Raw genomic sequence first — 25,712 nt, 5'->3', positions numbered from 1 at the left:
AGTCCAGGGTCGGCAGGTAGAAGCGGGAAAGGCACCCCTAGTTCCAGTATGCCTACAAAGACACTTACTTGGCGCCATTAGCGTTCCTCGCCGTCAGCTCCTGTATAAGCTCATGCACTCTTGCTGAGTCGAGGGTAGGCTGGGGCGGCTGGTGGATACGGGATGGGCGTCCCTAATTTTGTAATGTGCCTACAAGAACACTCACTTGGCGCCATTAGCGTTTCTGGCCGTCAACTCCTGTATAAGCTCATGCACTCTTGCTGAGTCCAGGGTAGGCAGCGGCGGCTGGTGGATGCGTGATGAGGCACCCTCTGGCGGCCTCAGTATGCTTAAAGGGTCACTTACTTGGCGCCATTTGCGTTCCTCGCTGTCAGCTCCTGTATGAACTCATGCACTCGGGCGGAGTTCAGCGTCAGCTGCTGGTTGCGAGAGGGGCGCCCATTAGTCCTGTAGGGACACTCACTTGGCGCCATTTGCGTTCCTCGCTGTCAGCTCCTGTATAAGCTCATGCACTCTTGCTGAGTCCAGGGTAGGCAGAGGCGGCTGGTGGATGCGTGATGAAGCGCCCTCTGGTGGTCGCAGTAGGCTTAAAGGGTCACTTACTTGGCGCCATTTGCGTTCCTCGCTGTCAGCTCCTGTATGAACTCATGCACTCGGGCGGAGTTCAGCGTCAGCTGCTGGTTGCGAGAGGGGCGCCCATTAGTCCTGTAGGGACACTCACTTGGCGCCATTTGCGTTCCTCGCTGTCAGCTCCTGTATAAGCTCATGCACTCTTGCTGAGTCCAGGGTAGGCAGAGGCGGCTGGTGGATGCGTGATGAGGCGCCCTCTGGTGGTCGCAGGATGCGCTGCTGATACGCCTGCAATGAGGACACCTTGCAGTGTCAGTTTGGGATGGTAAGTAAGATAATGAGGTGAAAGTAAGGTGAGTTGGAATTAAAATAATATAGAAAAAACTAACTTCGTCTACGTACCGTGCCGTTTTTGTGGAAAAATAAAACTACTATAGAAGGAAAAATTGATAAATCATTTGGAATTAAACTGAAAGTCGTGAATAAGTTTTATGAATGAGAAGTAAGATTAAAAAGTAATAAGAAAAGAAGAAGACGACCAAAAGATATATTAGGTTCACATTCAAAGAGAAAACTAAAATAAATGTCCCAATATTAAACAAAGTTTGTTGTTTTGCCAGAGTAAAGCTCATAGCAGACTTATCAACTCGGAAAGGGATCAACACCGTATCGCCTTTAACTAGCTGTCATTACCTTTCGCGCGCTGTCAACCGCGAGGCGAGGCGTTTAAGTTACGGTGCGGATAAGTATGTGTTGCAATATGGAGTTTCATACAAAGAATACTGACCGCCTTGATACGGTTTCGATCCCTTTCCAGGTTGATAAGTGTGCTAGCGTGGGCAGGCCTCCTACTAGGTGGACCGACGATCTGGTGAAGGTCGCGGGAAGAGCCTGGATGCGGGCAGCGCAGGACCGTTCATTGTGGAAAACCTTGGGGGAGGCCTTTGTCCAGCAGTGGACGTCATTTGGCTGAAACGAAGTGTGCTACGACCTTAAGCCGTATTCGTTTAGATACGTACCTGTGGGTTGGGGTTCTCGTTGAGGTGTAATTGCATGGCGAGGTCCTGGATGTGCTGCAGCTCTAGTTCTGGATTAAGGGACTCCAGTCGCAGCTGTTCCGGTAGGTTTCTGGAAATAAAATACAGTATGTTGATATGAGCGCTGTCATTGATTCGGTTCAGGCAAAAAGCTTACAAGTTGCATGTAGAGAGTGAAAGGGAGAGAGGAGCTACGTCGATCGCCATTGCTACCTCACCGGTATCTTGATGCGCACGTATTGAGTTTCTAGTCACGTGTCAGCCTATTCAGTTGTCGTACCGCGCGATTTGTACGTGCGACTTTCAGTCTCTACGACTGATCTCGTTCGACTGCCGTGTGTTACCGCTTGTCATCTGAACTCCATTGACGCGTGACCTTAGACTAACTTCGCCCAAACACTAAGGCGGTTATCACACTGCGCCGCGCTCCGCCGCGGAGCGCGTGATTTTCATATAAAAAATCACGCGCGCGGACGCGTTGTCAGTGTGAAGTGCCGCGCGTGTTTTCTATACAAACTGAGGTACTTGCATACAATGATCAAATCTGTCGTCCCGCGCAGTGTGATAACCGCCTAAGGCTGGTTTTAAATTGCGCTGACGCACGCTGGCCGCCAGCGTTGACAGCCTAAATGTATAAAGCGTCGTCGCCAAGCTATCAGCGTCACTCAGGAACGTTTCCTTTATTTTACAAACATATTGATTTCTTATCGCCGACGATCAGCGAGCTGTCAGTGCGATTGTAAAACCCGTTTAGCCCATGTGACATCAGCGCGAAGGGACACGCGCCGACGGAGCCCGGCGTGTGACGTCACAGTACTCACTGCAGCAGCTCGTCCCACACGTCGGTGGGCCGCCAGGGCGGGCCGCGCTCGCTGACCAGCCCGCTGAAGAACATGGAGTCCAGGAGTCCAGGCGCGAAGGGACACGCGCCGACGGAGCCCGGCGTGTGACGTCACAGTACTCACTGCAGCAGCTCGTCCCACACGTCGGTGGGCCGCCAGGGCGGGCCGCGCTCGCTGACCAGCCCGCTGAAGAACATGGAGTCCAGGAGTCCAGGCGCGAAGGGACACGCGCCGACGGAGCCCGGCGTGTGACGTCACAGTACTCACTGCAGCAGCTCGTCCCACACGTCGGTGGGCCGCCAGGGCGGGCCGCGCTCGCTGACCAGCCCGCTGAAGAACATGGAGTCCAGGAGTCGCAGCGCGAAGGGACACGCTGCGAGCCCTCGCCGTCCCACGAAGCCGAGCTTGTGGAATGTCAGCACGGGTGATGGGTGGATGCGGATGATGGTCAGGCAGTGTCTGGGGGAGACAGAGAGAAGAACATTTAATTTTATTATATTTCGTTCAAAAAGAAACACGGATGTTGTCACAGTAACACAGCTAAGTATACAAAGGCCCTGGTGTTGTCGCGTATATGTGGCAGAGACGCTATACCTCTGCAGCACCCTGGCCAGAGTCCTTTGAACATAGCGTGGATCTCCTTGTCACTCAATGTGGAGGGGACGCGCCGCCAGAATGTAGAGAGAACCCACGAATGCTTAATCTGTGCCGGCATGGAGTGTCGACCAAATCCTCCATATGCCTCTGGTAACTTAGTGCCGTGCTTCTATGAGACTAAAAGAAACGAAACCCACCTGCCATAACCCTGCAGTAACCAGTCTAGCGTCCTCATAAAAACAGCTCATATCTCTTTGAATACATTCTTGGAATACATAACCCGTGCTAGCATGGAGTGTCGACCAAATCCTCCATATGCTTCTGGTAACTTAAAGAGCCGTGTTCCTAGGAGACTAATGCCCGTTTTCACCACCAGTCCCTAATTTTTAGGTGACCCCTACGCAGACAGACAGTAAGCAGCTCGTACAGTAACACATAACAGGAGTTTTGATACCATAGGGGATTGCAGTAGCCTGGCCAGCGTCCTGGTGGAATCCGCAATGCGCAACTCCGATTGAAGTACCAGCGTTAGCACCGCCTGCCTTTAGTGACGTCAGCAGCAGGCCAGAGACTAAATGACGTGATAAACCCACCTGTAAACTTGCAGTAGCCTGGCCAGCGTCCTCATGAAGACCGCTCGGATCTCCTTGTCCCGCATATGTGGTGGGGAGTGTAGACCAAATCCTCCATTTGCCTAGAGAGGCCATTAGCTTGGAGAGGATCCTTCTCCTAGAAGACAAAGACCCGATGATGAAAACCCACCTGTATCCTTGCAGTAGCCTGGCCAGCGTCCTCATAAACACCGCTCGGATCTCCTTGTCCCGCATATGTGGTGGTGACGCGCGCGGCGGCGGCGGGGCGAAGGCCGAGTCTGCGCAGCGCAGCTCCGGTTGTAGTACCAGCGCCAGCGCCGCTTGCAGTGACGTCAGCAGCGAGCCTGATGGTAGCGGGATGTGGAAGGAATCCAAGAATACATAACCCATGCCACTGTGAGGAGTGGCGACCGAATCTTTCATATGCTTCTGGTAACTTATAGAGGAACCTACTCCTAGGAGGCTAGACCTGGCGATGGACTCACCTATCTCCTTGCAACAACCTAGCCAGCGTCCTCGTAAGTAGAATCCGCAATGCGCAACTCCAATTGAAGTACCAGCGTTTGCGCCGCCTTTAGTGACGTCAGCAGCGGGTCAGAGGACAGAGGGGAGTTGTAGAGACTAAATGACGTGATAAACCCACCTGTATCCTTGTAACAGCCTGGCCAGTGTCCTCATGAAGACCACCCGGATCTCCTTATCCCTCATATGTGGTAGTAGGGAGTGTCTACACTCCTCCTCCATTTGCCTCTGGTAACTAACCGTGTCGTGCTCCTAGGAGACTAAAAGACTTGACCATGAACCCACCTGTATCCTTGCAGTAGCCTGGCCAGTGTCCTCATGAAGACCGCTCGGATCTCCTTATCGCGCATGTGTGGTGGGGAGTGTCGACCAAATCCTCCATTTGCCTCTGGTCACTTATAGAGGGTTGTGCTTCTAGAAGACAAAGATCTGATGATGTAACCCACCTATAACCCTGCAGTAGCCTGGCCAGCGTCCTCATGAAGACCGCTCGTATCTCCTTATCCCGCATATGTGGTGGTGACGCGCGCGGCGGCGGCGGGGCGAAGGCCGAGTCTGCGCAGCGCAGCTCCGGTTGTAGTACCAGCGCTAGAGCCGCTTGCAGTGACGTCAGAAGTGACCCTGATGGTAGCGGGATATGGAAGGAACCCAAGAAGGCATGACCCGTGCCAGCGTGAAGAGTGTCAACCAAATCTTCCATATGCTTCTGATACCTACTCCTAGGAGACTAGACCTGGCGATGGACTCACCTATCTCCTTGCAACAACCTAGCCAGCGTCCTCGTAAGTAGAATCCGCAATGCGCAACTCCAATTGAAGTACCAGCGTTTGCGCCGCCTTTAGTGACGTCAGTAGCGGGTCAGAGGACAGAGGGGAGTTGTAGAGACTAAATGACGTGATAAACCCACCTGTATCCTTGTAACAGCCTGGCCAGTGTCCTCATGAAGACCACCCGGATCTCCTTATCCCTCATATGTGGTAGTAGGGAGTGTCTACACTCCTCCTCCATTTGCCTCTGGTAACTAACCGTGTCGTGCTCCTAGGAGACTAAAAGACTTGACCATGAACCCACCTGTATCCTTGTAGAAGCCTGGCCAGAGTCCTCATAAACACCGCTCGGATCTCCTTGTCCCGCATATGTGGTGGTGACGCGCGCGGCGGCGGCGGGGCGAAGGCCGAGTCTGCGCAGCGCAGCTCCGGTTGTAGTACCAGCGCCAGCGCCGCTTGCAGTGACGTCAGAAGTGACCCTGAGGGTAGCGGGATGTGGAAGGAACCCAAAAAGGCATAACCCGTACCAGCATTGAGTGACGACCAAATCCTCCATAATACCTCTGGTAACTTATAGAGGAACCTATTCCTAGGAGGCTAGACCTGGCGATGGACCCACCTATATCCTTGCAGCAGCCTGGCCAGCGTCTTCGTAAGTAGGTGGAATCCGCATTGTGCAACTCCGGTGTAAGTACCAGCGCTAGCGCCGCCTTTAGTGACGTCAGCAGAGGACAGAGGGGAGTTGTAGAGACTATATGACCTGATAAACCCACCTGTATCCTTGCAGTAGCCTGGCCAGCGTCCTCATGAAGACCGTCCGGATCTCCTTGTCCCGCATGTGTGGTAGGGAGTGTAGAAAAAATCCTCCATATTCCTCGAGTAACTTAAAGAGCCGTGCTCCTAGGAGACTAAAAGACTTGACCATGTAATCCACCTGTATCCCTGCAGTAGCCTCGCCAGTGTCCTCATGAAGACCGCTCGGATCTCTATCGCGCATGTGTGGTGGGGAGTGTCTATACTCCTCCTCCATTTAGCTCTGCGTGTCGTGCTCCTAGGAGACTAAAAGACTTGACCATGAAACCCACCTGTATCCTTGTAGAAGCCTCGCCAGTGTCCTCATAAAGACCGCTCGGATCTCTATCGCGCATGTGTGGTAGGGAGTGTCTACACTCCTCCTCCATTTACCTCTGGTAACTAAGAGTGTCATGCTCCTAGGAGACTAAAAGACTTGACCATGAAACCCACCTGTAACCCTGCAGTAGCCTGGCCAGTGTCCTCATGAAGACCGCTCGTATCTCTTAAATACATTCTTGGAATACATAACCCGTGCCAGCGTGGAGTGTCGCCCAAATCCTCCATAATGCCTCTGGTAACTTACAGAGGGACCTACTCCTAGGAGACTAGACCTGGCGATGGACCCACTTATATCCTTGCAGCAGCCTGGCCAGCGTCCTCGTAAGTAGAAATGGACAGAGGGAAGTTGTAGACTAAATGACCTGATAAACCCACCTGTATCCTTGTAGAAGCCTGGCCAGCGTCCTCATGAAGACCGCTCGGATCTCTATCGCGCATGTGTGGTAGGGAGTGTCTACACTCCTCCTCCATTTACCTCTGGTAACTAAGAGTGTCATGCTCCTAGGAGACTAAAAGACTTGACCATGAAACCCACCTGTAACCCTGCAGTAGCCTGGCCAGTGTCCTCATGAAGACCGCTCGGATCTCTATCGCGCATGTGTGGTAGGGAGTGTCTACACTCCTCCTCCGTTTGCCTCTGTTAACTTAGTATTGTGCTCCTAGAAGACAAAGACCTGATGATGAAACCCACCTGTATCCTTGTAGAAGCCTGGCCAGTGTCCTCATGAAGACCGCTCGGATCTCCTTATCCCGCATATGTGGTGGTGACGCGCGCGGCGGCGGCGGGGCGAAGGCCGAGTCTGCGCAGCGCAGCTCCGGTTGTAGTACCAGCGCCAGCGCCGCTTGCAGTGACGTCAGAAGTGACCCTGATGGTAGCGGGATGTGGAAGGAACCCAAGAAGGCATGACCCGTGCCAGCGTGAAGAGTGTCGACCAAATCTTCCATTTATGCTTCTGGTAACTTATAGAGGAACCTATTCCTAGGAGACTAGACCTGGCGATGGACCCACCTATATCCTTGCAACAGCCTGGCCAGTATCCTTAGTTCATTTCAGCCAAATGACGTCCACTGCTGGACAAAGGCCTCCCCAAGGTTTTCCACAATGAACGGTCCTGCGCTGCCCGCATCCAGGCTCTTCCCGCGACCTTCACCAGAGCGTCCTAGTAAGTAGGTAGGTAGGAAGTACCACCATTAGCGCCGCCTTTAGTGACATCAGCAGAGGACAGAGGGGAGTTGTGGAGACTATATGACCTGATAAACCCACCTGTATCCTTGTAGAAGCCTGGCCAGTGTCCTCATAAACACCGCTCGGATCTCCTTGTCCCGCATATGTGGTGGTGACGCGCGCGGCGGCGGCGGGGCGAAGGCCGAGTCTGCGCAGCGCAGCTCCGGTTGTAGTACCAGCGCCAGCGCCGCTTGCAGTGACGTCAGAAGTGACCCTGAGGGTAGCGGGATGTGGAAGGAACCCAAAAAGGCATAACCCGTACCAGCATTGAGTGACGACCAAATCCTCCATAATACCTCTGGTAACTTATAGAGGAACCTATTCCTAGGAGGCTAGACCTGGCGATGGACCCACCTATATCCTTGCAGCAGCCTGGCCAGCGTCTTCGTAAGTAGGTGGAATCCGCATTGTGCAACTCCGGTGTAAGTACCAGCGCTAGCGCCGCCTTTAGTGACGTCAGCAGAGGACAGAGGGGAGTTGTGGAGACTATATGACCTGATAAACCCACCTGTATCCTTGTAGAAGCCTGGCCAGTGTCCTCATAAACACCGCTCGGATCTCCTTGTCCCGCATATGTGGTGGTGACGCGCGCGGCGGCGGCGGGGCGAAGGCCGAGTCTGCGCAGCGCAGCTCCGGTTGTAGTACCAGCGCCAGCGCCGCTTGCAGTGACTTCAGCAGTGAGCCTGATGGTAGCGGGATGTGGAAGGAACCCAAGAATACGTAACCCTTGCGGGCATTGAGAGTGACGACAGCAAATCCTCCATAATGCCTCTGGTAACTTATAGAGGAACCTATTCCTAGGAGACTAGACCTGGCGATGAACCCACCTACATCCTTGCAACAGCCTGGCCAGCGTCTTAGTTCATTTCAGCCAAATGACGTCCACTGCTGGACAAAGGCCTCCCCAAGGTTTTCCACAATGAACGGTCCTGCGCTGCCCGCATCCAGGCTCTTCCCGCGACCTTCACCAGAGCGTCCTAGTAAGTAGGTAGGTAGGAAGTACCACCATTAGCGCCGCCTTTAGTGACGTCAGCAGAGGACAGAGGGGAGTTGTAGAGACTATATGACCTGATAAACCCACCTGTATCCCTGCAGTAGCCTGGCCAGCGTCCTCATAAACACCGCTCGGATCTCCTTATCCCGCATATGTGGTGGTGACGCGCGCGGCGGCGGCGGGGCGAAGGCCGAGTCTGCGCAGCGCAGCTCCGGTTGTAGTACCAGCGCCAACGCCGCTTGCAGTGACGTCAGAAGTGAGCCTGAGGGTAGCGGGATATGGAAGGAACCCAAGAATACATAACCCGTGCCAGCGTGATGAGTGTCGACCAAATCTTCCATATGCTTCTGGTAACTTATAGAGGAACCTACTCCTAGGAGACTAGACCTGGCGATGGAACCACCTATATCCTTGCAACAGCCTGACCAGCGTCCTCGTAAGTAGGTGGAATCTGCAATCCCCAACTCTGGTTGAAGTACCAGCGTTAGCGCCGCCTTTAGTGTCGTCAGCAGCGGGCCAGAAGACAGAGGGGAGTTGTAGAGACTATATGACCTGATAAACCCACCTGTATCCTTGCAGTAGCCTGGCCAGTGTCCTCGGATCTCCTTTTCCCGCTTGTGTGGTAGGGAGTGTAGACCAAATTCTCCATTTGCCTCTGGTAACTAACCGTGTCGTGCTCCTAGGAGACTAAAAGACTTGACCATAAACCCACCTGTATCCTTGCAGTAGCCTGGCCAGCGTCCTCATGAAGACCGCCCGGATCTCCTTATCCAGCATGTGTGGTAGGGAGTGTCTACACTCCTTCTTCATTTGCCTCTGGTAACTAAGAGTGTCATGCTCCTAAAAGACAAAGACCATGATGATGAAACCCACCTATATCCCTGCAGTAGCCTGGCCAGCGTCCTCATGAAGACCGCTCGGATCTCTATCGCGTATGTGTGGTAGGGAGTGTCTACACTCCTCCTCCGTTTGCCTCTGTTAACTCTTGAGTGTCCTACTCCTAGAAGACAAAGACCTGATGATGAAACCCACCTGTATCCTTGCAGTAGCCTGGCCAGCGTCCTCATGAAGACCGCCCGGATCTCTTTATCCCGCATGTGTGGTAGGGAGTGTCTACACTCCTCCTCCATTTGCCTCTGGTAGGTTAGAGTGTCCTACTCCTAGAAGACAAAGACCTGATGATGAAACCCACCTGTAACCCTGCAGTAGCCTGGCCAGCGTCCTCATGAAGACCGCCCGGATCTCCTTGTCCCGCATGTGTGGTGGTGACGCGCGCGGCGGCGGCGGGGCGAAGGCCGAGTCTGCGCAGCGCAGCTCCGGTTGTAGTACCAGCGCTAGCGCCGCTTGCAGTGACGTTAGAAGTGACCCTGATGGTAGCAGGATGTGGAAGGAACCCAAGAAGGCATGACCCGTGCCAGCATTGAGTGACGACCAAATCTTCCATATGCTTCTGGTAATTTAGAGACCTACTCCTAGGAGACTAGAACTGGCGATGGACACACCTTGTAACAACCTGGCCAGCGTCCTTAGTTCATTTCAGCCAAATGACGTCCACTGCTGGACAAAGGCCTCCCCAAGGTTTTCCACAATGAACTGTCCTGCGCTGCCCGCATCCAGGCTCTTCCCGTGACCTTCACCAGAGCGTCCTAGTAAGTAGGTAGGTAGGAAGTACCACCATTAGCGCCGCCTTTAGTGATGTCAGCAGAGGACAGAGGGGAGTTGTAGAGACTACATGACCTGATAAACCCACCTGTATCCTTGCAGTAGCCTCGCCAGCGTCCTCATAAATACCGCTCGGATCTCCTTGCCCGCATGTGTGGTAGGGAGTGTCTACACTCCTCCTCCATTTGCTTCTGTTAACTCTTGAGTGCCCTACTCCTAGAAGACAAAGACCTGATGATGACCCCACCTACATCCTTGCAGTAACCTAGCCAGCGTCCTCATAAACACCGCTCGGATCTCTATCGCGCATGTGTGGTAGGGAGTGTCTACACTCCTCCTCCATTTGCCTCTGGTAACTTAGTGTTGTGCTCCTTGAAGACAAAGACTAGACCATGAAACTCACCTATAACCCTGCAGTAGCCTAGCCAGTGTCCTCATAAACACCGCTCGGATCTCCTTATCCCGCATATGTGGTGGTGACGCGCGCGGCGGCGGCGGGGCGAAGGCCGAGTCTGCGCAGCGCAGCTCCGGTTGTAGTACCAGCGCCAGCGCCGCTTGCAGTGACGTCAGAAGTGACCCTGAGGGTAGCGGGATATTCACACCCGCCGGGATGTGGAGGGAACCCACGTCTAAGTCAGCCACTATTACGTCCAGCTGGAATGATAATAGAAAACAGAATTAAAATTGGGTCAGATGTGAAAAAACATTATACTTTGTCCAAAATAGAATTATAATTTTGACATCTTTTAATAGGGTTGGCTAAATTCTTACTTTTAATCTGTGTTGTTGTTGTTAAGTTGGAACCAAAATAAATGGTTTTCTTTCTTTCTTAAAGTGTAGTCTGCGCAAATAGAGACTGGCAGTTTAGGAAATTTGAAATGGACTCAAATACAGTTTGGATTGTCTCAATTTTCTCGACTTTACTTCACTTTTCGAACAAAGTTAGGTTTACTACTTAGTTAGGTGCTAGATACATAGACGAGTCGGTGTCAATGTTTCGGCTGTATTTATTACACAAAGCCTGTTTCTGTTGGCGCAGACTATAGTGATTTAATAATGTAATTAATTATGTATTTATTAATGTAATTAATTATGTGTGTAATATAAAATTATTTAAGTCTACTCACCAATTCCGAAACCTCTTCCTTCAAACTCGAATGCACCCCAATCAGGAACGGCGTGGGCGTTGCCAGTACCTCAGCCAAACCAGCAGGCAGTAGCGGTATATACACGTGTGCGTATCTAAACGGGAACATAAGAGCCGCTAGCGCCCTGCAGGCGGCGGCCAGGCGAGCGGCAGCAAGCGACACTAAAAGCACCTTATGCTCGCTCATCACTGCGCACCATAGTGTCACTGAGTTGTGGATGCCTGGAATAAGATTAATGTATGTTTCAATGTTTGATTTAAAAGAATAAAAGACTTGTTAAGCTATGCTTGGGTTAGGAGTGGGTTCACCTAGTCTTAGACTTAGAGCAGTGTTTCTTAACCTGTGATCCGCGGACCCCCTTATTGGACCATTTAACAATCGTAAGTAAATGCCAGCAAGTCTCGTAATCCAAAAGACAATGCCGGAAATTGGCGTCTTTTTTTTTTCGCGCGGCCATCGACCAAACCTTGTTTTTTTGATTACAAAATAGTGTAATAAACCAAACTTAGTATAACATGTGTATACCTCTAAACTCAGTCTGAACTGAGTTACGAGCATCATAAGTTTGATGATTTTCATACTAGATTTGCTGTTTGGGCGCAAGTTTTGTAAGAAATTGCAACAAAATAATGACATTGTATGTGTAAACAAACAATACCATCCATTAAAGGCTCCAGACATCAGTATGCAGCAGAATCAGCGCAATAAAAAAATAGCGCAATATTTTGTTGCAATTTCTTACAAAACTTGCGCGCAAAAAGCAAATCTAGTATGAAAATCATTAAACTTCTAATGCTCGTAACTCAGTTCAGACTGAGTTTAGAGGTATACATGCCATAGTAAGTTTGGTTTATTACACTATTTTGTAATCAAAAAACAAAGTTTGGTCGATGGCCGCGCGAAAAAAAAAAGACGCCACCTTCCATACAAAATCTGGCATTGCCATTTATTGCTGCTTTTTTTATTAAGGGGGTCCTTAAAATTGTGCTTGATTTGCTAAGGGATCCATGGATACCAAAGGTTAGGAAGCACTGGTATAGAGGACAATTTGACAGTCCGACATTGACTCCCTTGGGCTATATTATCACCGTTTGTAACTTGGACTTTCGTTCAAATCATCATCAAATCAGTAAATAGGCAGTTGTCATTTTCAAACATGCATGCTGTGAATTAACTCTGTCAATAAACTTCCAAGTTCTATGGGCGGTCTGTCTTTAAGCTCATGGGGTCAGGTGTCCGGTTGGTGATGGACACACACTAATGGGACAGCTGGACCCAAAGCTCAAAGCAACTTCCAGCAGCAAAGCCACAACGATTAACCTGTGACCCACCCAGTTGTCGATAGATTACCAAAAATCTTGTGTCACATGGCAGCTAGGGTAATTAATAATATTTCCATAACCGCGATGGACTAAGTTTAAGGTACATCATGTTCATCATCTCCATCATCATCAGGATAATTATTTATGTGGAAAATCATTCTGAATAAATCAATCAATACATGCAGACACACCATCCAGTTGACCTAAGACTGACGACTGATGGAGCAGTAAGGTTCTGAAATGGAGACGTCCACCCACCCAGGAGGTGGACAGATTACCTTATAAAGCAGGAAGGCGCTGGATGCAAGCCGCTTCCAAACTGCCGATCTGGAAGTCATTGAGGGAGGCATAGGTCTCATAGATTCCTTATAGGTTCAGCAGTGGTTCCTGTGGTGATGTTATGGTTGTAATGATGAGACCTTACAAGAGCTTACCTAATAATCTCAGCAGCACTGCGTTGTGCATAACAGGCAGGTTACCGTCCAGGATTTCCCTGATTCCTCATAGGTGCAGCAGCAGACATCCTATAAGTGAAATGACAAGGCACTCCAAGAACTTGCCAAGCAACCTCAGCAGCATGTGCGTTTACCAACTAAGGTCTCGGGAGGCACGCCAAGTTCTCGCCAGGCTTTATAGATCATCACAGGTTCAGCAGTTGATCCTGTCGCTGTATCCTGTAGGAGTCCTGAGGCTGAAATGATGAGACACTTCAAGAACTTACCTAATAATCTCAGCAGCATATACACAGCGTTGTGCGTAACAGGCATGGGCGGCGCGGCCGGCGGCTACAGTTTACTCACCAGAGTCTAAAGAGATTCTACTAAGCCAGGGTTCACAGATTCCTTAGCAGTGGATCCTGTGGCTGTGTCCAGTAGCTGAAAAGATAAAACACTTCAAGAACTTACCTAACAACCTCAGCAGCATATACACAGCGTTGTGCGTAACTGGCGGTCGCCGGCACCGGCATAGATTCCTTACAGGTTCAGCAGTGGATCCTGAGGCAATTCTGAAATGACAAGGCGCTCCAAGAACTCACCTAATAATCTGAGTAGCATGTACATTGTACACAGCGTTGTGCGAAACAGGCATGGGCGGTGCGGCCGGCAGACGCCGACGCTAGCAGGTTACCGTCCAGGATTTCCCAGATTCCTCATAGGTGCAGCAGTAGACGTCCTATAAGTGAAGGACTTACCTAATAACCTCAGCAGCATGTACACAGCGTTGTGCGTAACAGGCATGGGCGGCGTGGCCGGCGGCTGCAGCGTTTGGCAGTCGCCAGTGCCACGGTACCAGCACACAGCCCAGCCGTTTACCCATCAGGGTCTCGCCAGGCTTTATTAGATTCCTCACAGGATCTGCAGTGTCTCCTGTGACTGTGTCCTTACCTAATAACCTCAGCAGCATGTACACAGCGTTGTGCGTAACAGGCATGGGTCGCCGGCGCCAGCTTTACCGACCAGGGTTTCAAGAGATACGCCCAGGTTCTGCCAGGGTTCAGCAGTTGATCCTGTGGCTATATCCTGTAGGAGTCCTGTAGCTGAAATGACAAAGCACTTCAAGTACTCACCTAACAATCTCAGCAGCATATACACAGCGTTGTGCGTAACAGGCATGGGCGGCGCGGCCGGCGGCTGCAGCGCCTGCAGTTTACTTACCAAGGTCTCACCAGCCTTCATAGATTCCTCACAGGTTCAGCAGTGGATCCTGAGGCAGTTCTGAAATGGCAAGGCGCTCCAAGAACTCACCTAACAATCTCAGCAGCATGTACACAGCGTTGTGCGTACGTAACAGGCATGGGTCGCCGGCGCCAGCTTTACCGACCAGGGTTTCAAGAGATACGCCCAGGTTCTGCCAGGCATCATCAGGGGCTCCTGTGGCTGTGTCCTGGAGCTGAAGAGATGAAGAACTCACCTAATAACCTCAGCAGCATATACACAGCGTTGTGCGTAACAGGCATGGGCGGCGCGGCCGGCGGCTGCAGCGCCTGGCGGTCGCCGGCGCCACTAAGTTACTCACCAGAGTCTCAAGAGATACGCCCAGGTTTTACCAGGCTTCATAGATTCTTCTTGATCCTGTGACTGTATCCTGTAGGAGTCCTGTAGCTGAAATGATAAGGCGCTCCAAGAACTTGCCTAGTAGTCTGAGCAGCATATACACAGCGTTGTGCGTAACAGGCATGGGCGGCGCGGCCGGCGGCTGCAGCGCGAGGCGGACACAGCGCCACGGTACCAGCACACAGCCCAGCCGTATACCCTTCAGGGTCTCGCCAGGCTTTATTAGATTCCTCACAGGATCAACAGTGTCTCCTGTGTCCTTGCCTAATAATCTCAGCAGCATATACACAGAGTTGTACGTAACAGGCATGGTTCGCCGGCGCCAGCTTTACCGACCAGGGTTTCAAGAGATACACGCCCGGGTTTTGCCACGGTTCACAGCTTCCTCACTGATTCAGCAGTTGTTCCTGTGGCTGTGTCCTGTAGCTGAAAAGATGAAACACTCCAAGAGCTTACCTAATAACCTCAGCAGCATGTACACAGCGTTGTGCGTAACAGGCATGGGCGGCGCGGCCGGCGGCTGCAGCGCCTGGCGGTCGCCGGCGCCGATGCTGAAGCGCACCTGCGGCCCGCCCGCCGGCGGCACCAGCACGCAGCCCAGCAGGTTACCGACCAGGGTCTCTAAGGGCACGCCGAGGTTCTCCACCCAAACTGTGTAGATTATGCCGAGGCAGTTCTGGAATAAGAGGAATACGCTCTTTATATCAAATGCAAATATTGGTCTCGCTTTTTTCTGATAGCAGAGGCAGTTGTGGAATTGAGTGAGGAATATGCTTTTTATACCCGCAAATTCCTATCAGTTTTATTGTATCAATAGTTCAATACTACCTAGAAGAAGAATAAACTATATAAAGATTCATTCCAAATTCGTGGATAAATTTTGATTGCAAACCTTAAGAAATCCCATGAAATGTTGAAAAAAGTTTTAAAATAGCAGAATGTAGAAGGGACAGTCACGTCACCCGCCATTTTGTGAAGCCATCGGTATCGGCCGATTGTGTTACGCATGCGCATTGAAGCTCACGCCATCTTCTAACGGACAAGATTAAAAACTCATGTAAAATCACTTAAATGCCTTAAATCGCTTCGACTCCTTCATTGATTTCAAAATAATTGAATTTGATTTGTAAAATTATACGCAAGTCACTAAAAAGTCAAATCTCTTGCAAATTCTTTGTTCAAATCATCAGCCGCCATTTTGATTCAGTTTGGTAAAAGCAACGCTAACGTTCTACGCAGGCGCCTCGCGCATGCGCTGTACATATGCACAAAATGTCTTTGTCTGATAAAGAATCGATGAAAAAGAATCTTAATAATAATATATTTAATTATTGTATCTTTTTCGAGCTCAAGCCTAACTACAAAGATGTTATTCAAAAATTTGAAAGGTTGATCATCAGCCGCCATTTTACTCAAGTTTCATGAAAGCAACGCTAACGTTCTACGCAGGCGCAACGCACATGTGCTGTGCGCACACAAAAAGTTTCATAATCCCCCAAGTGTTGAAGAACAAAAGATAAAAGATATTAATAATACTGTGGCTTATTAGTACAAGAAGAGAAGTCAAAGCCATAACTGAGCAGCTGTTGTCCAAAAAGTTGTAAGTGTATGCATTATTTTTTCATTAATATCTGCAATATGGGTATATGGGTAAAAAGAACCTATTTGAATTTATAATTTCAACTTTTTCTATTTTAATTGAAGAGACTTGCTTCAAGAAATTGCACAGGGCCCAGTACTGGATCTGTCAATAGGCCGTATAGGCCGCGGCCTAGGGGCGGCAGCGTCCTAGGGGCGGCAGATTTCAGATGACGCTTACTCGATTTCAGAAGATAAAAGTTAAATAAAGATCCAACCCCACCCTAGCCTACGGGCGGCAAAACTGTAAATCCGCCCCTGACAAGGCCTAGTTTTAATATGAAGGCTTTGTTAACAAAGGCCAGCCGCCAATTTGGTTTGAATCTTAAGAGGCCACGCCTCTTCTACGCATGCAATTTGCACACGCATGCGCCGATACCGTACACAATTTGAAACAAATTTTGTAATATATTCCACTAAAAATACTAGAAATAAAGACTTTCAAATTACTTTCACTGGGTTTTGGCTTCTGTAAAGCGAATATAGAGAACCCTTTCCTAATCTGTGCTGCTATTTCAGTATTAAGGATGCGTCCGCCATTTTGAATCCACAATATCGATTTTTCACTTTTAAAGATAAAGATAAAGATAAAGATATTTATTTGCAAGAATAGGTAAGTACAGGTTATTGTTGATGTTACATGTATTAAGGACTCTATTCTGTTAAAATATTTTAACATGCAAATTTACGGGTAAGGAATTCCCGAACACTGTAGAAACAAACAGTAGTCAGCCATTCCCGAAGCTTTTTCACCATCAATTTTGTAGGGCCATTTTTATATACATCAGGAATTTTGTTATACACCTCAACACACATGCAGTAATATATATAATAATGCTTTTAGCCCCATATCCACTACATCGGCCTACAAAATTATATAAATATCCAAGTTTCCATCCATAGCGATTTACCGGATACCTACTAAAATAAATTCAAGAAAAAAAAACACCCGTAGTAGGTACTTAAATATGGGGTCCGTCATTTTCAATTTCTATGACTGAGCAACCGAAAAAGAAAAAAACATAAAACAATCCCACCCTTAAATTAATTTTCGCTGAGATAAATTGATTTTAAAAATAATGAGCTCTCAACTTAACTTCAAACTCTAGATGCATAGCCGCCATCTTGTGAACCAATCCATCGACCGAGCTCCTCGCATTTGGTTAAAAAAAGTTTTAACAATTCGCTAGAATTTCCGCGCAAACAAAGAAAACTCTTTAAATAAGATTTTCCTCATTAACAAAGAAATCGCTAAGGTTCTATTTATAGCTCCTATTGAGCCCCGAAGCTAGGCCGCCATTTTATTTTGCCCTAAATAAGTATTTTAGAAGAAAACTACAATATACGGTCACAAACGCGTAGCAAAAGACCCCAGAACAAAGAAGAAGAAAGAACAAGAACAAAGAAAGAAAGAACAAAGAAGGAAAGAAGTGCTCATGCTTACCCTGAAGGTGTCGATGTAGTCCTGCCGGGAGACGATGACGAGACATTTGGGCGCGTACATGATGCTGTGGTGGGTGATGTTCGACACCGGCCTCGAAGACTCCAGGGACTCCTCGTCCTGGAAAGAAAATCAATATTAGTCATGGAAGAAAAAACCAAATATTTCCCTAAAAGGGAGGAAAGACTAGAAAATGGTGTTCTAGAACCTAAAACTATTCGTAATAAATAACAATTGAAGAAAGAATAACGATAAATGACTGTAAAGCAAACTAATTACCAGTGGCCACACCCATGATGAAGAGCTTCAACTGTCCACGGAACCACCTGTGAAGCGACCGCTCCTGTCTGCGCCTCCGGATGGAATGATAGATTACTGAAACCCACCTGAAACCTTATCTAAGGGCAGGAGGGCAGGAGGGGAGGAGGGGGATGCAGTAGCGTCGCCCGGGCCTAGCCAGCCTCCGCTCCCGCGCCCCGCTGCATCAGATTGATGCCAAAGCAAAATGCAACTTATACTCGCAATCAAATGCACAGATTTATGTGATGTTTGCACCTAGACACCTGAGCGGGGAACGGGGAGTGCGGTATTACCTCCCGCTGCCCCGCAATGAGGGTCACCCTGCCACCCGGCAACTCAATTTGCCTGTACGTACAACGAAACGCTGTATGACTGGGGTGACCATTAATATCTCGATAAAATAGGACTCTACTTGGATTTATGATATGTGTCTGAATGAGTTTAACCCAATAGACCATTTGACACCATTCCCCAATAATTCGAAATCACAACATTTCTAAAAATACACTTCATTTTGGTCTTAAAAACTTAATTAATTTTAAATTACAAGTAAATTACGATTTTTGGTCGCATTGTAATTGAAAAAAAGTAGTTTAATTGAGTTGACAAAAAAGTGATGTCACTTGCCTGTAGTGCCATACAAAATCTATGGGAGAGTTTCGTTTTGACAGTCTTTTTAAAAAGTACGTCAATTGATTGGTGGTGTCAACATGTCTATTCACTGCAGGCTCGAATCCACCTGTTGGACGTTACCGTCACTACGAGTTTATGGAGACGTCATGACCATGTTGATGATGAAATAATGATAGCTAAAAAGTTCCTGATAGGAAAAAGTCTGGAAGATTCACACAGAAAACTCGCTGGAGAAACTTAGCTAATCCCGGAAATTACGTCGGCATATTGTCAAAAATGTTCCGAGTTGCAATCTTTTACCCATTGTGAATGTTCACGACAGTCGTTCATAAAACTTTCCCCCCTAAAAACTGGATGGTATGACTCTCCTTTGAACGTAAGGGATGGTCAACTTTAGATAAGTTCGAGAGGACAAACAAGAATAAAGTTTGTCTTGAGTAGTCGTGCGTAAGTAATAGTTTCAAGAGGTGGGATTTATACCGTTCAATGCATGTATCAATTACGATGGATATCATTTTGTTTTTTCTACCATCATCATCATCATCGGCCGTCAGTTCTGCGTACTATGTGCCCTGCCCATTGCCGCTTCAGCTTGCTAATCCGTCGGGCTATGTCAGCGACTTTAGTTCGTTTACGCATCTCCTCATTTCCAGTAATGATAGTATGTTACCAGTGATGACTTATGGTTCGGAAACGTGGCCTCTCACTATAGGCCTTATACAGAAGCTCAAAGTTGTACAGCGTGCTATGGAGACGGCTATTATGTTTGGTGTTTCTTTACGAGAACGAATGAGAAATGAGGAGATCTGTAAGCGAACTTTTTTTTCAACGTATTTACTTTATTAAGTCCTTTGAAACTTTTTAGGAAAAACCTATTTTCAAAAGGTGTTTCAAATCTTGGACGCAATCCAAGTTTTCACGATACGTTCAGTGTAAAGCGGCCCTCTTGTGGTAATCAAGTCAGCAAAATTCTTAGGGTTGTCGCCGCGTAGAAGCCGTCCAAACACCTGTTGCTATCGAAGTTTGTATGTATGTATGTATTTATTTAAAATGAAAAGGAGTTCTAACAAGACGTCTTTTTAATACGAGAGCAATAAATCAGTCCCGATTACAATCAATTATCACCTGGGGACTCTAGTATTCACTCGTCTGGGGGTGGGGGGTGACTGTTGATATAAATAGACTTGTAGTTGGAGAGGGACGAGAGACGCAACATACAGTCAATAATTGCGAATATTGATCATCTGCAATTTTTGGGGTTCTCATAACAGCGAACGGGGTTCTCACAGCAGCCTAGGATGCGCGGAGAAAATGCGCAGAATGGCTCTGGTACGCGGGACGAGGGGCGCGTATCCCGTGGCAACCCTGGATTTTACTGAGTACAAAAGGACGGTCGATGAGTCGCTTCACGACAGTTTTTTTTTTCCAGATAAATTCTAAATCGACGATCATAGTATTTCATTGCTTCATTATTTTTAAGATAAGTGTGTGTTGGATGTGTCGGTCAGTTTAATTTCTGTCATTTAATGAATGTCTGTAATTTCATATTATGATTCTAGCAGTAGCCTGGAATGCATGTCATTTTTCGAATCAATATCAGTTTTCGAATCAATATTATCCAAGTAAGACCCGGTCTCTACATAGATTTTTAGCTTGAGCGAGCTACATAAGTATGGACTTTTCAATAAGTGTAAGCTTAAGTGAAGGATGAGCACGTTCAAGTAAAAAATGTAAATTCAAGAACCGGACTTATCCATATAAAATTATCCTCAGCTCTCTCTACATATAACTAGAGTCAGCATAATGAAATATTATTATTTGAGACCGGGCATTAAACAATTTAAAAAAAACTATCATTATAAATGCACCCTGTATAGTCTGATTTTCTTTTGCTACGGCCTGTGGACCGGCGCGAACCTGTTGATATACGTATATAAAATATTCATGGCCGATGATTGAGATGCATGTCTGATTCCACAGCTGTCTACTTTAAGCCTTGGCTACACTAGAGACAAAATAAATAAGTAGATATCTTTGAGAATTTTTATGTATAGGATACACGTTCGACCGGAACCAAACAGGTTGCTAGTTCCAGCACCCGCTGTCGTAGTTCAATCATTTTCCGCTAGATGTCGCTCCATTTGTCCCCCTTTTTTCCGGGGAAAAAATGAAATTGCATACCTACCCTGCGGGCACAGGGTAGAGTAGATTATGTAAGACTCCCCTTATCGGAAGGAAGGATGAGGCGTAGCCACTAAAATAAGTTCAGTGCTCCGTTAATCACCTTAATGGTAAGAAATAAGGGAATTAAGAAAGTAGCAACCCTAAACCCGAATCGTTAATAGCGCCACTACATATTATGATGTGAACTATCAACGAACTACAGAAACCTACGCGTTTTAGTTCCCACCAGATATAACAGATGGCAATACTGGTGATTATTGTTTAACAAGAAGTTAGATTGTTATCACCGAGATAGGTGGTACTTATTTGAAGTGTGTACTAGAGGTGGGCGCCACGCCGGCGCGCCGCCGCCGCCGTGAATTTTTTCACGCCGCCGCCGCCGACAACCAGCTGTCGGCGCGCCGATACTGATATTGTACCAACTATTTGCAATTTATTTCACTCCTATACTGTACTTTCTGGATTCGTGTTTCGAACGCAGAAGAACTAACTATAATATTTATTCTTTAATGCCATATAAATTGGTACACAAGACGAACTTAGTGCCGTTGATATACAAAAAAATTGATTGAATAACTTAATACTAACTATATTAACAGTTAATTCAGTACATTATTCAAGTTGCTGCTTGGTCTAGTAAATAATTGATCGCGAGAGGCGCCGCTCCCTCTTGCTGTCAAGTAAAAAATCGCCGCCTTCGTCTGGCAGACAACCTACACTATTGGACTATACTTTCAGAGAATCACTCACACAGAGATTGGCAAATATGTCTCGGAATGCAAATGGAAACCACAAACTCTGGAAGGCAACAAAGTACATCCCTCAAAGTGTTCTCCGCCTATTAGGTTCGGTAATACATGAGTGCGAACTGACAAGAAAATCTCAGACCTTTGCTACATTGCATAAACCCAACGACACGGATAATCCAAAAAAAAACAATTATAAAAATAAGATCAAGTATTGAACTTGATCCGAGACTTTCAGCTATGCCTGCGTTTGATTCATACTGATAATGATGATTCTTTCGACCGATTTCGGTCATGGTGACCACTTCGACTTTGCTGTCTTGGCGGCGCTGGTGCGCCCGAAGATAGCTTACATAGCCGATCTTCGCGGCAAACCCCTCGCACATTGAGAGTATCTGAGCACGCCGCCAACATAATAATAGTGAATGGTGGCAGATGGACGAGATTTGCATCATCGCGTTTCGCGTCGAGTTCAGATGTGCGCTGCACTTTGAACTCACGGACTCACCTCTTCACAATCTCCCGCCATTTTAGGCGCTATGCTCCCAAACCTTCCCATTGTGATTTGAGAGGGCCCATTTTGCATCTTTTCATATGCTGCTTCTGAACATCTTTGTACCTACCTATCTGAGGAGTTGACCGCCATGTTTCCGCTTATCCTCCTCAAGAATAAAAGACGCAGGAGAACCAAAGTGACTGACATAGCCAGCAGAATCGCTAAAATCGCTAAAAGTGGGCGGGGCACATAGCTCGTAGAGCTGACGGCGACTGGGGCAGGAAAGTTCTTGAGTGGCAACCACGAACCGGAAGACGTAGCGTAGGCAGGCCTCCCACTAGGTGGGCCGACGATTTGGTGAAGGTCGCGGGAGGTACCTGGATGCGAGCGGCGCAGGACCAGTCTTTGGGGGAGGCCTTTGTCCACTTTGTCCAGCAGTGGACGTCTTTCGGCTGAAACGAATGAACGAACGCTAAGAGAGTTGGCTAAGCTAAAGAAATAGCCAAAATGGACCCTCCTAGAGCACCTTTATTTGATCTGATCACCATGCAGTCCATGGTCTTGACAATGACACACTGAGTGAGATCCACGCAAGTCTCTTAACTTTGGAAATGATCCATAAGCCTGGCAAGTCACCTTACGAAATCTCCTTCTATCGCTCAATTAATCTGACATACCTAATATGTATTGTTAAAATTATGGGAAAGGATCATTCTTGCTCGTTTATTCCCAGGCCTAAGTATGACTCATGTAATATAGGTAGTATACCCGACCATACATTTTGGCAGAAACCATACCAACCATAATCAGTACAATGTTTGAAAAAGAAAGAACCCTGTACGGCTGCTTTCGCTGCGGCTTCAGCTGGGTTTAGCATTAAGGACTACTCTATGAAATTAAAAAGTACCTTCCAGCACACTTCTACTACCTTATCTCAGTGACAGTTTTAAATCAAACTCCGTGACAAAATCTTCTCTTTTTAGCTGCAGAGCTGAAGTACCCCAGGTACTTGGTCCGGTACTCTATAACATTTACTAGTAAAGCAGCCCAGAAACCGGAAAGCTGCGGCTTTCCTCAAATGTAACTGTGATCTTAAAGTGACTAGACTGTTGCAAAGTCAGCTAAATGCCAATAATGCTTGGCTGACCAAGTGGCGCATGTAAGCAAGCCCCGAAGTCTCACCATATTATCATTTAACACGTCGTCAACTTATACTCGGGCCAATCTAGACCTCGACAGATTGCTGCAATCAACCTGCATTAAAAACCTGGACCCTAGGTTGACATAGAAAGACCATAAATATAAATAAAACAGATCTGAACATAATATTATGGCATCTAACTTTGGTCGACCGACAGTCAGCTAATCCATCATTAACTGTGTGGCCTCCAAAGAGCTCAAAAATACATGTTAAGGGCACATTGGTACGCTCGCCTTTAGGAAATACACGAAAACCTGATCTCAGTCAAACCTGCTATCCAATTATCAAAGTATCTATGATCAAGAGAGCTAATTTACTAGGGTAAACCACTGTTCTAGTAGCTATACCGTGTCAAACCCCAACCAACTGCAAATCACCTGATTAGTCTTGACAACACATACTAAAAAGCAGATTTAAAAAAAATACCTAATGAATAAAGGTCAAACAAGGTCACGCCGCCGACGCCGCCGCCGCCGAAGTCAAAAAGTCGGCGCGCCGCCGCCGGCCATTAATATATCGGCGCCCACCTCTAGTGTGTACTAACATAATTAGAGAAATTATGTACATATTGGCATAATTATTAGAATGTTTATTAATTAAATCAGTATTCATTCTTGAGGATTTTATCTACTACAACTGGCCTATATCCTGACCTGGCCTGACCTATAAGAGTTATCAAGATTACTATGTACTCAAAATACTCAAATGCGATTTCTTGAATTAACAAGTGTAATTTATCGCTGACGACTGCCTGATCTGGTGGTTGCGATTCCATTCTAGCTGATAGAACATTATTGGTATGAACAATCCGAGTTTAATTTATCAATTTCATATTGTTTCATATTCCCCAAAAAACTCTGCAGAAAATTACTGTGATAGTCCAGAGTCTGGAAAAATGGTTTCCCTGGAATATTGTGAGCCGCTACGCTCTAGCCCTACAATCCGTTAATCGCCCGGCGCCGCTTCCGCCGGCGACGCGGAAACCACGCCGAGTGATTACCAATTCAAATTGCAGATGTCGTTCTGTATTAGCCACTCTGACTGAACCACTTGGTGACTTCTGTCTTCTAAATTACCATCTGGGCTCCGTCCGTCACAGGGGGTTACCCATCCTCAAAAAATGTTAGGTACTTATCCTAAATTGCAGACGTCGTTCCATATATAATAAGCCATTGTGAGCCACTCGGTGCCACGTCTTTGGTCAAATTAGCATTTGGGCTTCGGCATAGCCCCTCTTTACGAGATCGAAACAGAAATGAGGAGATCCGTAAACGTCGTAACGAACTAAAGTCGTTGACATAGCCCGTCGGATTAGCAAGCTGAAGTGGCAATGGGCAGGGCACATAGTACGGAGAACTGACGGCCGATGGGGCAGCAAGGTTCTGGAGTGGAGGTCGCGTACCGAAAAACGCAGCGTGTGACGTCCACCCACAAGTTGGACCGACGACATCGTAAATATAGAAGGAAGGCACTGGACGCAGGCCGCTACGAACCGGGTAACGTGGAAAGCATTGGGGGAGGCCCATGTTCAGCAGTGGACGTCCTATGGCTGAGATGATGATGATGATGATGATAGCCCCCCTAGACAAGTTACAAAGATACTCCTTTTTATCCACAACGAGGAAGCTCTTGGCCTGTATCTTGTCACCCGATGGAAAGTCATGATCAGGCTGAAAGTGGAAGCGAGCTATGATGCCATCAACTGCCAATGTTGCTAAGGGTTTTTCCGGAATCGCTTCACAGGACGGGAAGTTATTGTACGACTATGAAACGCACATGTTAACTCTGTTTGCTTGGTAAAACATTTCGATTCTATCACCTAATTTAACACCAATGTCATAATAATGTTAGAGTGAATAACTTTTTAACTTAAAGAAATTAACATTATTAACACCTAACTTCCTAACACTTCATTGTTTACTTGACAAACATCTAATATCGAAAATAAACTAACATTGCCAATATAACTACATATTATGTATATGTTATCAACTCGACAGGCCTACGCGCGACCACACGTGCGCTTGGCTCGGCTAATGTGGTGGATGTTTGAACATGTGCGCGCGCGCAAATATTTGACAGCGGATGTCACAGTGCACGGCTGAACCAGCAGAGCTACCCTGTGCAAAAATAGACTCTAAGGCTGGGTTGCACCTAGGGATTGCAAATATTCGATAGTTTTCCATTTCGAATATTCGAATATTTTTTCAGTGATATTCGAATATTATTCGAATATTCGAATATTTTCAAAAAAATATTAAACACTTAAAATATCAATGTTTTTATTGCTTTAGTAACGAATATTTTAACTATTTAACAATATAGTTTTTAAAACAGTTATAAAATTCTCATCATCATCATCATTTCAGCCATAGGACGTCCACTGCTGAACATAGGCCTCTCTCAATGACTTTCACAATGACCGGTTGGCAGCGGCCTGTATCCAGAGCCTTAAATTCCCGCTACCTATATGTGGTCCACGGTCCACCTTGTGGGTGAACGTCTCACGCTGCGCTTTGTAGTACGTGGCCTCCACTCCAGAACCTTGCTGCCCCATCGGCCATCAGTTCTGCGTACTATGTGATCTGCCCATTGCCACTTCAGCT

General features: G+C 47.4%; 2 protein-coding genes across 2 annotated transcripts in view; both read right to left on the bottom strand.

Annotated features, from left to right (window-relative positions):
• Nucleotides 1-13,653, bottom strand: part of LOC135081384 (myotubularin-related protein 5-like) — an 86,151-nt gene extending 72,498 nt beyond the window's left edge. The window contains exons 1-8 of the mRNA XM_063976103.1: nt 13,606-13,653; nt 11,071-11,312; nt 10,347-10,597; nt 2,717-2,908; nt 2,429-2,554; nt 1,590-1,698; nt 722-873; nt 360-447 (exon numbers count right to left, since the gene is read on the bottom strand). Of these exons, the coding sequence (XP_063832173.1) occupies nt 360-447; nt 722-873; nt 1,590-1,698; nt 2,429-2,554; nt 2,717-2,908; nt 10,347-10,597; nt 11,071-11,312; nt 13,606-13,651 (1,206 nt within the window). The 5' untranslated portion in view covers nt 13,652-13,653. The remainder of the gene's footprint in view (nt 1-359; nt 448-721; nt 874-1,589; nt 1,699-2,428; nt 2,555-2,716; nt 2,909-10,346; nt 10,598-11,070; nt 11,313-13,605) is intronic.
• A 154-nt stretch (nt 13,654-13,807) lies between these two features.
• The window catches only part of LOC135081383 (myotubularin-related protein 13-like), a 66,692-nt gene continuing 54,787 nt past the window's right edge, over nt 13,808-25,712 (bottom strand). The window contains exons 4-8 of the mRNA XM_063976102.1: nt 17,550-17,666; nt 14,924-15,143; nt 14,461-14,731; nt 14,325-14,416; nt 13,808-13,950 (exon numbers count right to left, since the gene is read on the bottom strand). Coding sequence (XP_063832172.1) covers nt 13,808-13,950; nt 14,325-14,416; nt 14,461-14,731; nt 14,924-15,143; nt 17,550-17,666 — 843 coding nt within the window. The remainder of the gene's footprint in view (nt 13,951-14,324; nt 14,417-14,460; nt 14,732-14,923; nt 15,144-17,549; nt 17,667-25,712) is intronic.

The sequence above is a fragment of the Ostrinia nubilalis genome, chromosome 19 (assembly GCF_963855985.1).
Source record: "Ostrinia nubilalis chromosome 19, ilOstNubi1.1, whole genome shotgun sequence".
NCBI classification, from domain to species: Eukaryota; Metazoa; Arthropoda; class Insecta; order Lepidoptera; family Crambidae; genus Ostrinia; species Ostrinia nubilalis.
The sequence above is the reverse complement of the archived record's forward strand: the minus strand, read 5'-3'. Positions and strand labels throughout refer to the sequence as shown.